This window comes from Pollicipes pollicipes, unplaced genomic scaffold, assembly GCF_011947565.3.
Source record: "Pollicipes pollicipes isolate AB1234 unplaced genomic scaffold, Ppol_2.1 Scaffold_2555;HRSCAF=2994_pilon_pilon_pilon, whole genome shotgun sequence".
NCBI classification, from domain to species: domain Eukaryota; kingdom Metazoa; phylum Arthropoda; class Thecostraca; order Pollicipedomorpha; family Pollicipedidae; genus Pollicipes; species Pollicipes pollicipes.
Genome location: NW_023596136.1, coordinates 23,853,866 through 23,866,607, shown reverse-complemented (window position 1 = coordinate 23,866,607; position 12,742 = coordinate 23,853,866). Strand labels below are relative to the sequence as shown.

The 12,742-nt window shown below is 46.8% G+C and overlaps 1 protein-coding gene across 1 annotated transcript; it reads left to right on the top strand.

Annotated features, from left to right (window-relative positions):
• The first annotated feature begins 5,308 nt into the window (after positions 1 to 5,308).
• Positions 5,309 to 6,324, top strand: LOC119110519 (pupal cuticle protein Edg-84A). The gene is made up of 2 exons (XM_037234388.1): positions 5,309 to 5,361; positions 5,592 to 6,324. The coding sequence occupies exons 1-2, from the start codon at positions 5,356 to 5,358 to the stop codon at positions 6,015 to 6,017; spliced, it is 432 nt and encodes a 143-aa protein (XP_037090283.1). The 5' UTR covers positions 5,309 to 5,355; the 3' UTR covers positions 6,018 to 6,324.
• The last annotated feature ends 6,418 nt before the right edge of the window (positions 6,325 to 12,742 follow it).

Below are 12,742 nucleotides of genomic sequence, written 5' to 3'. Positions count from 1 at the left end.
ACAGGCTTTGGAAAGATGGAAAACAGCTGTGCCTAATATTATTTAACCGTCCAATCAGCGATATATTAAGCTCACCTTCATGCTTGTGGTCTGGCTGTGACAGCGGCCGCTCGTAAACTAGGCCGGCGACGGCCTTGCGTAACCTATATACTGGCTCGGCACCCGATGACCCTCTCCCCTCCCCCCTCCCATCTGCACCACTCCGACCCCACCCGAGGGACCGGTAGGTTTCTGGGCCGGAGATGTCATTACCGTCTGTTTTGTCGCCAGAAAATATGACAATACCTTGCTGACGAGCCAAACGCTCTTTACTTGCCCATTTAGTCGTGCCATGACTAGGTCATTATTCCCTAGTGGTCTTCAGGGACAGGTGCGTAACACGTGCCACCCTAAATACGGCTGGTGACCTTGAAGCCGCCAATGAATGTCAAGTATCGGATAGACGCTCTCTGTTTTCACTGGCCATCTCTCTTTACCATCTTGGCGTGGTTTCATACATCTGAATCATGAACACTCTACATATAATTGTTTGGTAACATGTTATAGATGACATAATTAAGTGCACCCTCGCTCTGGCACTCTGCGCTATGGGATAGCCCCTGCACCGCTTATTTGAATGATTTCTCATATGCAAAAAAGGTGAACCACCAAGTGTCAGTCCCATGTGGGTGAGAGAACCGTCACGAAATCTGTTAAGTATCTCTTATTGCTTTGTAGGGACCAGAAGCAAAAATGATTGCACCTTGTCGCTTGCGAGTTCAGGGCTCCTTAATTTGATCACTTCTCTAGCACTTTGCATACTTTATTTGGACAAGTGTTGGCTGCGAGGTTGACGGAGTCACACCAACTGTTCTTAACCCAGCAACCTGTTACCTTGTTCGGCATGCTGAAGTCCATTTATTGTTTCACGACACGATGTAAGCACGCTTGCACCTTGGGATTGTGTCATGCACAAGGTAACACACAAGTGTGCGTCATCTGGTGGGATGCTTTTAAGAGACGTCGTTGACACTCGATAGGGCGTAATATCATTAATCAGTTATCCATCCCTTTGCATTTTCGAACACTTGCGACCTAAATCATCGGCTGGTTCCAGGCAACGTTACGCTCACAGCTATTATCTTTTTCAAGGTGTCGATTCAGTTGCGTGCGTGTATGCATTCTATTAACTGCATACACGTTCTAATGCATTTTTCAGTACGTCGTTAAACGGCGGACCGAATCACAAAAGTTTCATATGCTACCGTGAAGTAACCTTTCCCGGTGCACCGTCCATTACCTTCACTTTCGTACTGCACATTTATAGCGCTTGGTATTTGTGCCTTGGTATTAAGGCGCATCTCGACAGTCATAGCTGGTATTTGTTAAACTCATCAAAAGTGGAGTTCTGAGTTGCAGCGTTTGTGAAATATATGTTTTCCATATGCGTAATGCGCGATTTCTCAGCTGATCGCAAACATTTATGGGATATTATTTCGTGAAAGCTTCATTCTGCCACATGTGACGTTATCATAACTCAGTACACATTGATATCTCAGAAACGCCTGCAAGGAATTTTTAGGCGGCAGCACAAGCTGCCATGGCAACAACCAATGTAAAGTGACAGTGGAAATTTAGCTGCGACACAATTGTAGGTGTTCGGGAGTTGTGACGCCTGTACAATTCACATGGAGCTTCTTAAGCGTGCAGTTCGCTGCGCGTGCGTGTGGTAACTGGTTTATATTCCGTAAGGGGGGGGGGGGCGTTCACTGAACCCGCTTATGGTTAACCTAACTCGTAAAGGAGTCAGTTGACACCCACGTCGGGGTGTACGTAAAAGGGAAGTGACACTGTCTCCGGAGGTTTCTGATTTCACTGATTGTGTAGCAAGACATCCCATAGTGACAGCCGTGGGTATTTTATGACATGTAACTTGTCCGGACTGTTCAGTGTTGCAAATGATGTCAATGTATTACCTATATCAGGCGTAGAAACGATATGTGGTCGAAGCAACTGCTGTCCTGTTCCTCTAAAGATGGCATATTTCTTGCATCAGCGCGGAAAAAGCAGTTTTAATGTCCAACCATCGTTTCTCATACCTCTATGCCACAGCTTATATCAAGGAAAAGCCCGTGCGCCTGAGGCTGACAACCCGACCGCTGTGATAATGAACATGTTCTTAAGCAAGGGACGCGACGGAATTCCTCGGCGGCCGGCGAGTCGTGGGGTCTGATACGACTTCGCGAGCGCCAGTCTGGCATTAGAATGTTACGGAATAGGTGTGAAATGGGTAAATAGGTGCAAAGGAGTTCAAATTCAATCGTTCTTGAAACAGCCTAGATACAGTATATTGAATATCGGTCGCAGCAAATTAGGATGCCCACCATGCCTGCGTACCGCCACGTAGCAGTTATATTAACGGCGCCATTGCAGCAAATCAACGACTGCAAACGCCCTTGACACATTTTGAAACGAAATGGGACGACGCGAACCACTACCAAAGTGTTCAGCCGCGGGATGGTGTGCGTCATACGCGCTCCACATTCCAGCCTCCCCCCAAAGAACCTTTGGAACTCGGAAGTACCAATGAAACAATGATAGCCTAATAAAGGAATGTCGACGACGGATGTACGCGGGCAGGGCAGGCACGCGGAGCTGAGCCTCGGCTCGCCCGACAAAGGCCAGCCGATGTGGGGGTGGGGTCTCAGAGCTACTGCTGGCCACGCGAACACGAGTCCCTAGGACATTTAAGGCCCGCGCTCTGCGGTCCGGGGCCTTTTAATACTGCTTCCAGCCAGCCTTTCGGACCCTTCGGGCCCTTGATCGTCTGTCCCGAGGGGCCATATAGAGAGGGAAATGTGCCTCTCATATGTTTCCCCCTCACCCCCCCCCCCCTGCTTACGCTCCTGTCTACGAGTTCACGCAATGTAAAAGTACACGGCCTGATTAATAAATTTACGCCAAATCCTGAGTTGTTCCGGTTAGTCCGGTACCCAGCCTTGAGATTAATTCACTATGCTTGTATCGATGGTACATTTTGAATCACCAATCACGTATATATATATATTTGCAAGTTAACAGCTCAAACATCAATCCTCTTAGTGCCGATTTCAAATCGACTAAAAGAAATGCCGGACTACAATCATCACGCTTCAAAGATTTGAGTAATTTATTAGGGTGAAGTGTTTTAAAATGCCTGGAGCGACGCGGCAAACAATAAGCATTGCTTGCGTTCGAAAGTGACGCAATGCTCGCAAAAAATGGCTGGCCGCTCATAATGTCTAAAGAGTTAGGAATGCTTGCGCTGTTCCTAGTAAGCAAACGCAAAGGTTTCCGCTCGCCAAACCAAAAACAAAATAATCATGCAGCCCAGCGCATTCGAAACACGGTAGATGACATTTTGAATACCACAAAGGCAGCGGCAAATGCCTGATGCCTGGTTCTCGGTGTTTCAATGGTGACTTCGAGCCGTTTCCTGACATAATTGGTGGCTCAGTCGATGTGGATCCCTCTTGCGCGAAGCATGTGGCGGAGGTGACAAAACTACAAAATCGTGTTTCAGCTCTCAAAACATGACCGGTCCTTGTCGCAAGCTAAGTCCGCGAGTCCAACGAAAACCCAAGTTCTTCCCTAGCTTGCTGCGCACAATATGAGGCGGTTTAAGCGGCAACCATTATCAGAGGCTGTAAACAAAATTAAACAGAGCAGCCCAATTCGTTACGAAGAGACGGTGAAGAACGTATAACACCCCTGACATCTCTAGCGCTTTGTACACAGCGTTGTAGGGTTTGAGGTCCAGCGCCCGTGTACCTGACAATGTTTTCGCCTCACGCACTGCTGCCTTCGTGCGCCTTCTGCACCGAGGTCGGGGGTGCGCCAGATACAAACCAGACCGTACCACGGTGCGCTGAGCTTGTCAGCAGTCATAACACGCGTCCGGGTGGCCAGTTGAATGCGACACGCCCTGCTGAGCGGGGTCAATTTGCCCCCTCCCATTGAGAGCCCAAAACATACAACCAGAGAACCAAATTTACAACGTGGGAGGGCCCGTTTATGAAATCACTTATGCCAAATGCTGATGAAAAACTTATTGTTCCTAGGTTGTGACCTTTAGGACAAATCAGTTAGAATATGTCAAACTCCAGATCAGTGTTTAATATGCTCTCAGACTTTTTCATGCAACCAACTTTAACTCAGACGCCTCCTTCAAGCAAAAGTTCCCTAGTGTTCATATCAGGCCAGTGATCTTAGTTGACCTCCAGAACCTCCAGGTCACCAGACCATTCAATACTGAATTGGCATTTGACTTTAACTTAGTGCCAAGGCTTATGCGAGACGGTATGTTGATAAGAACAAAAGGTTGATCGTGGTCATGCTAGCTCAGCGACCTCCTCTGATCTGAATGAAGTTAACATGAGGTGTGTGTTAACGTCGTGGTAAAATCATTAAAAATGAGCGCCAAAACCACCCAAAAAGCAAGTTTCTGATACAGAGTGGTTTGGTTTTAACCCTGGCCCGGTCTTCATACCCGACTAAACGTTAATGGAATAACACGAAATCCTTAATTCAAAAAGGTCTGATTGTCTAAGAATGTATTCCCTAGGAATTGCCTTTGCTGACAGCGATGGCTGATTTGGATCCGTCATATCTCAGCAACCTTACAAAATACATGCAATCATTATACCCAAATATCGACTGTTAAGTTGACTAAAAGTGCACAATGTTTGGTGCGGCAATGCCACGTCTCTCGAAATTCATTTTGGAGAACCTTTGGGGTCATACTGCCCCCACCCCACCCCACCAGAGGGTGCAATAAACGAGCTGGCCGGACGATATCTGCAATAGCGAGCAGCAGCTGTCCGTCAGGGTCCTCGGAAAAAGTAACGTTTTTGAAACGCAACGTTTTACTGCTAGCGTGCAGTTTAAATCACGGTAAGTTTTTCCGTTGGAATGTTTTATGTTAGTGCTACTCGAGTATGATATCTGAAGTAGCACTCAGTCCATTTATTTACTTCAAGAATGCGGGTATATGGACAAATGCAATGCTGAACGAGCTTGTTCTTGGGCAGCACAACACCAACAGTGAGCATCATCACACTCGCCCGAGTCGCAGCGTGTAAAGCGTACATAGCCTGCGACCGGGCCGAAGCCGGTCCTGCGAGCGCTCCTAATGCGTCGCAGGTCGCATGCTGGCCTATTGCGACAGTGCCTCAGATAACCTGGACCAGTTCTGGCCATCGCCGGGAGCGATGCCACCGGTCCTGCCGGTGTCCTATCGGCTCATTATAAAACGGACTCCGAGCTTGCTGTTGTCATCAGTTTTCGGGGAGAAGCCGCTGCATCCACAGCACTGCCTCCGTTCGCACTATCGCCAGCATGAAGGTACATTTGCTGTGTGTTGACACGCAGGTCAATGCACTTGCCGGTCGTAGATGCGCTTAAGGCGGGCTGCAATCACGCAGTAATCAAACGCTGCATGGAACCGCCGTGCAGTGCGTTTTTGACTGTGGCCAAAGATCGTTTTGATGCCCACAACAAATCATTACGGGCGTATGTGCTATTAAATGCTTGGATGCAATGCCAAATATATGCTACATGCGTGTTATTTCCAGGTCCTGTTTGTTTTTGCCGTGGTGCTGGCCCTGGCCACCGCCAGCGATCTCCGTCGCTACGGAGGAGAGCAGGAGGAGGAGGAGGACAGCGACCACACCCCCTACCAGTTCAGCTACTCTGTCGACGACGAAGACACCGTGTTCTCCCAGAGTGAGGAGGGCGACGAGGACGGTGACGTCACTGGAGAGTACTCTGTCAACCTGCCCGACGGCCGCGTCCAGACAGTCAGGTACTTCGGCGACAACGAGGACGGCTACACGGCCGAGGTCAGCTACGAGGGCGAGGCCCAGTACCCTGAGGACCAGTCGTACCAGGCCGAGGAACGCGAGGAAGAGGAAGAGGAGGAAGAGGAAGAGGAGGAGGAAGAGGAAGAAGAGGAGGGGGAGCTGGTTCCCATCTATGCTTACCGGCCAGTGTACAACTAAATGTTACATGCGATGTCAGCAGGGAACGGTTCGTGCTTAATTCCCCGACAAACGAGTTTCTCCTGCATGTCTCTCCGGAGTCCCACTAGTCTGTTGATCAGGAGAAGTAAATACATCGTTTGTACACTAGTGAAAATCAAACATCTGTGTGCAAGTGAGTCCTAAGTGCATTTACCTCACATAGGATAGAGTAGCTTTGTTCTTGTCTATTACAGCGCGTGTCGTTTTATCAGGAGGATGGTTTGTGAAAGAGGCCTCGCATCGACTGTATTGATGTTATTTAAAACGAATACAACTGTGTCAGTAACAACTTTTTGTGATATCAATCTGCACACCTACAGACCTGAAGGAAACATTTTGCTTTCTTTCACATCTGAAATGCCTTCAGAAGTTTGTTGTGCTGCTCTTTCAAACATTCGAATGCTGACATCCTATCAAAAGTATGGATTACATGCCGAGACAGGATGAGTAATTTAGAAAACACGCCGAGCAAGTGAAAAGGCGGAGTGTGCTGTAGTAAAAAGAAAGCGGTGAATAAGTGATGTTTGCTGTCTGTTTTCTGACAACCCAGACCTATCAATGTGTTTTTGTAGTAACCTAGTATTACAATGATGCAAATGATGATGAATTGCAGATAAATAAGGATTTCAGCTAGAGCCTTTCACGGGACATATGTATCCGCGAGTGATAAAGTAATCCTGGCATTCATTCGATTGGTTGCATTTTTTTACCGAAATGGATCGGTACGAACTTTTCAATTATTGCATAGCCCACACGGATCAGATGGACTGAACAATAACAAACTAAAAGCGTGGCAAACTGGCGCCTGAGATGCTAAAATGAAAACAAAATTCAGACATTTTGAAATCCTTCAAGAAGATTGGTATTTACATTGTGAAATGCAGCTACAATTCATGTAGTTCATCAACATATTCTACTAACAAAGGCTCAGACGAAGTGACAGCACTGACAAATTGACACCAACAACTAACAACCTGTAAAGGTAATTCTGGATATCACGAGACTTACACAGCCCCAAAGATGAGGTCATGCATCGGTTCCATGCTATCATTTTTTGGGGCATTAGGAAGCAATTTTGTTGGCTGATGCACTATAGTGTCTTAAGGACGTACGGTATTTCACTAAACTTATCTTCTTGTGGGCCCCTAGCCATAACTCCCACCAATATAAGTCGGATACGGAATGATTAGAAAACAACTTTTAATACAGCATCAAAGGACTCAAGACCTCTTGCACGGAAAGTCAGATGAACCAGGCAGTCAATGCCTTCTCACAAAATGTCCATTCATATCCGCCATATGCCACTTGGAAAATCTTGACATACTACGACAGCTTGCAAGATCACCGAAGGCCTTGGCACGCGACTAGCATATAAACATCAAAACTCATTCAACATTCCTGTCATTTTCGCTTATTCCCACATCCTCCCGACGCCGCGCATATTCACCCGGTCGCGGACTCCATTCACGGAGCACTCGCTTAAGTGGCCTGATGGAATGGTTCACATTTGACGATAGTGATGCAAGCATCAGATATGCTGAAACAAACTCATTTATAAATTTTTGTATACTTTTAAGCAGAAAAGACCACGCTGGACTACATACGTTAAGCGAATATCCTCCTCGATACGTCATTCTTTATTATGTCATCATGACCTGCACAACATTGATTGAAAGTCAATTGACGGCACTATATCTGGAAAACGTGCTCACGGACGCCAGACGTAAATGACTGGACCATTAAGTTTGTATTGCCTTGATCGCCGCATGGCATATCATATAGCAGAATTTGAATGAAATCATAATGTTATCATGAATGCCAAGGTAGCCTTAAAATACTCTCCCCGAAATAGTCTCCGCATATTCGCGGCCGTGTAGCCCAGAAACTAGAGAGGTTTAGGTTCCAAGAAGGGCAGGGCTGTGAACTATACCAAATGATCTTCAAGACGGCATTGCAATTCAGGTTCCATAGAAATATAGAACACTCCCTTTAAAGGGGGCGTTCCACATTAGTATGGGTTTTAAAGTGGAACAGCCACATCCAAGATCATTCAATGCAGTAAACGACCATGAACGTTTCGATACCTGAAAGTCCCTGGTTCCTGAGTTTAAAGGCCTACGAAGATGTACAACATATTTTGTGGGACACTATTTCAAGGCCACGCAGACATACATGACGTTATAGCAATGTCATACGAACGCTTTCAAATCCCAGTCTGCTTTTTGCTCATGGCAAAAAATAACATGGCCGTTCGCTCGTTCGTGTTAGCGATAATGAAGCACAAATTATCCAAACTTTAGGAGGTGATTGTTTTATAGATAAAGTTCGCTGCCGAATGCGTCTTTCGGACGCGGACGTAAACGTTCCGGTTTCGCAGCGTCGCTGCGGCATTTGCTAAGCCGTTCTAGCGGTTTGACACAGGTGTATGGCGCGTACCAAAAGTGCTGCATATACGGTGGTATATGCACCACAGTATACGGAGACGGTGTGGAATCATATAGCTGCGTTGTCTAAAATACATCGCTTCCAGACTGCAACAAAAAAAGACAGCAACTGCCGCCGGTCGCCCCCATTATCAACGTGTAGAGCAGAAATTTTGAGTTCTCATAATACTGCCAGCATTCTATCAGGAAAAAGTGCTCTCAAAACATTTTCAAAACCAAAAAGATTGGAATTTAAGCACAGTTTGAGCTGGCCTGCGTTTGGTGCACCGGCGCGCCAGGTTCAACGCCCCGATGTGTGGATGTAGATGTAGATGTCCGGTGCTGTGGATGGATCTTTCAGGCCTGGGCCCAATTCAGATGCCTTGTTATCTGCCTATGCGGATTCCACATTTTACCTAACTTAGGAGGCTGGTGAACTGAACTGCTCTGCTGTGGTAAATAGGCAGACTGCAAGTTTACAACTCAAAACATTGCAAGCAAATTATGACCAATATATGGTGTGTTAAGCTGGTTGATGGTATCAGTGAACGGCACTATTACGAACTAATGCGTGCATTATTCTGCGTGGGCATAGTTTGGCTTATTCAGGTGGCTTTTGGGATATTTTGGGGTTGCTTTGACCATTTTTGCGTGCTTAGCCTCCTGCCTCTCCAATTTAGTTTGTTAAGTTATACCTTGACCATATCATGCAACCACTTACCTATCCAGATATCGGGACTTTAATGTTAATGATGCGGTCAGGCCAAGGCCATGCGGATCTGCCAGAAATGTATTCAATGCACCAGACGTCAGAACATCATTATTGCACTGAACCCACTGCTGAACTATATGTATCGAAGTGGGATGTGTGCCAACATGAACACTCAAAGTTGTGGTACCCATACATTGAAATTCTTCCCATGATGTGGCTGCTACACTGTACACGCTCAATAACAGCCCAGTGTTAAGTGCATTTTTGCGGTCTGGACAGCGATGTGCTACATCGCAGTGCGTGAAACCAGCATAATGGTGGTAACTCTATTTTGGCCCCTTTTAATCTTGATGGCTGAATAAAAACCAGGATGCAAATATCACTGACCGATGCAGTGTCCACGGAAATTTAAATTGCTGTATTTGCCCACCAAGTCGTCGAGCATGCTGAGCCATTGTCGAGCATGTCTGGCAACAGGTATTTTTCGTTGTTTGTACTTCCAATGAAATGCGACTTAGCACCATTGTTGTAAGACATCTTGCAGGCAGTGATTTACATTTCACATTTCTCAGTTAGGTATAGATGTTCAGATTATTTGGACATCATAACAGATCACGTTCTCAACCATTTTGATTCTCCAGTTCAAAAAGCTCATCTTCAACAGCGGTTAGATGCATGCAACATCAATCAGGTTGCAGCTGATGGTTGGGTATGCGAGGTGCACTTCTAGGGCCAAAGCATTCTCAAGGTCAGGGCAGGTTGTTCCCTGACACATGACCAATTTGCTTCATGTCCTACGTGCTAACCAATTCTCCCAAGACCATGTATATTCCAGCCAGGCGATAAAAACTTGCTCTCACCTGGCTCACAAGGAGGGCGAATGTAGGCCAGTGGGGCAGGGCAGAGCAGGGCAGGCGGGGCAGGAGGGGTGCTGTCTTTAGCACAAGCTGCAGTCTTGAAGTATGACACTGGATGGCACGGTGACGTGACATGACATGATATGACGTAGTTTATTGTTGGAATAGAGCCGCCACATTAACGGCATAACTAGCATACCTATTTCCCTATCCACGAGGTTTTACCTAGTATATGTACATCAGTAGCTAAAATAAGAAAGCATTGAAAAATACTTTCAATGGAGCCTGCGTGTAGACATATTGGGCAGAGAATTCAAGCAAAGGGCAGCAATGGGCAACAGGGCAGCAAACATTGCTGCCTTACCATTGTACCATTGCTGCCATTGCTGACTTGCTGAGATGACATAAGAAAACTATGATAGCATGAACAGCTGGCATATGCTTGAACTGGATGCCAGTATGTGTCACCAACCAGCCCAATGTTGCTCGCTCAGATGCCACCTGAAATAGACGCGTGATTGGTGGTTGAGCGACGAACGTGACCTTGACCTTGGCCTAGCTGTCGCCCAGTCATGCTGATGATGCAATACATAGGTAGAGCACATGGAACTTAACGAGGGTTCAAAACCTTGGAAGGAAAAAACGCACCATAATATTTTTCTTTTTTGATGAGGCCAGGAATTCAGACAATATGACAAACACTTTAACAAGGTATTGTTCGACGCAGCATCATTAGCAGCGCACTAACCAACCGCGATTTCCTGATCAAGTCAGGGCTTAACATACGGGCGCAACGTGACCTGTCCCGCCCGCCTTTAACATAGCGATGATCGTCATTTGGCAATCAGTTCATGGCGGTAGTGAAGCTTTTTTGTTACGTTTTCCCGCTTTTTAATTGCATCTAAAAGATGACATTACATTTCGACAACAAAGCATGAGGAAAACCAGCTACTATGCACATTGCGGGACATAAGCGTTGGGGCTACAGCACGGTGCATAATGCAAGTTTGAAAACATCATGCTTACATCCGGAGCAAACCTTGACCATCTTCGTTATGAGACTCATGACCCTATGGCGGTTTTAAAAACTCGTGATATGAATTTACTAACATATCACACTAGGTGCCAATTGCTACGTAACGAATGCTAAAAAGTTTACCTTTACCTTAACCATGTTTTGTGCGATGACACTGAAGTCCACAAACAAATCCCTATCTGTATCATTACCCACCACCACGGCCACTACCGAAGAGGATGACTCACGAGTTGTTGCGCATTCCAAGGTATTCCGTAGGCCTGGTTGCCAGTTGATGCCAGATGGCCCAGGCGTCACAAATCCATTTCATGACGTAACCAAACCATCACGTATTGTGGAACATGTTTACTGATTATTGAGGCTTCGTCATCTAGGCAGCTTTCAGCCCTAACAGCAGATCAATAGTCACAAGTTGGCTTTTCCACGATATCTGCTGCTTGCCTATCTGCAAGGCAAGCAGCAGATATCGTGTAAAAAGCTCACTTGTAACTTTTGATCATGCTGTTAGGGCTGAAAGCTGCTCTAGAGCAGCAAATATCACCTTCAAATATGGAGCATTCCCTTTGAGTGGCCCCGTGACGGGAGCCCAATCTGACCGACGAGCGCATATCCCGTATAGGGGTCCCTGTGCAGGCCAACTCTCGGCAGAGAACTCCCCGGTGCATGCAGTTTTGCGCACCAAAACCCCCTCTTCTGCGACCCATAGCCCTGAAATGGTCATAACTAGTCGAAAGGACTCTAGTCCAAACCAACACATCAATGTGGTGAGAACAACCAGATATCAGAAAGTGCATACCTCAAATCTTGCGTTTAAGACTAACGTGTAGTATCCTAACTTGCCGCACAAGCGGCCCGCACGACCCACGATGTGTGCAGACAAATGCCTGCTGTATGCAATGTCACTGCGACACCTCTCCATCTCATGGAGTATTCATGATGCACCTTTCAGTGCATGCATGCATAATGCATCATCACAGGCCGCTGATGTAGCATGGATCAGGCTCCGAGAGTGCTGCCCTTGTGTTTATACAACTGGCTGATGCGCGGCAAGTCACATACAACATGTTCTATTGATGCATCTGGCGTGGGGAGAGGTTACTGAGAGGAATGTACAAGAATACAAACAGATGTAACAGGAGCAAAGGAACACAGAAGGTATGAAGCGTGGAATAATGAAAAATATGATCAGAATGAAAGCTTCAAGTCATATCTCAAGTTACATCGTATAGACCAGACATTCCACTTCAGGCTCAGGCGAGTTTTCTTAACGCCAAACAAGGAACTAATGTGTCCAGAACGAAAACACCTCGAAGGAAAAATTCAATGTCTAGGCTATGCTGTACCGCTCGTGAATGTAAACTTCTCGCAAATGTCCGAAGCATTGAAGCTGGTAAGGCTCAGGCCAGAATACAAGGATAGCATCCGCACTGCGACTAGATTCCTTCGTTCGGCGAGTTGCACACTCCCGGTCAAGTCAGCTCGGCTGAATCACTGCACGGCGCCAGCAAGCCCGAGCGACGCTGCGCCATCATTGAATCGGGCCCGAGCTGCCGTGGCGAGCGAGGACGCTGCCGTCGGCGGGGCTGGCAGTCCGGATGTGCTGCCCATCCAGCTGCACCGCGTGACCCTGGATGAGGGTCACCGAGTCTAGGCCGGGTATTTAGCCCGCCGCAGGT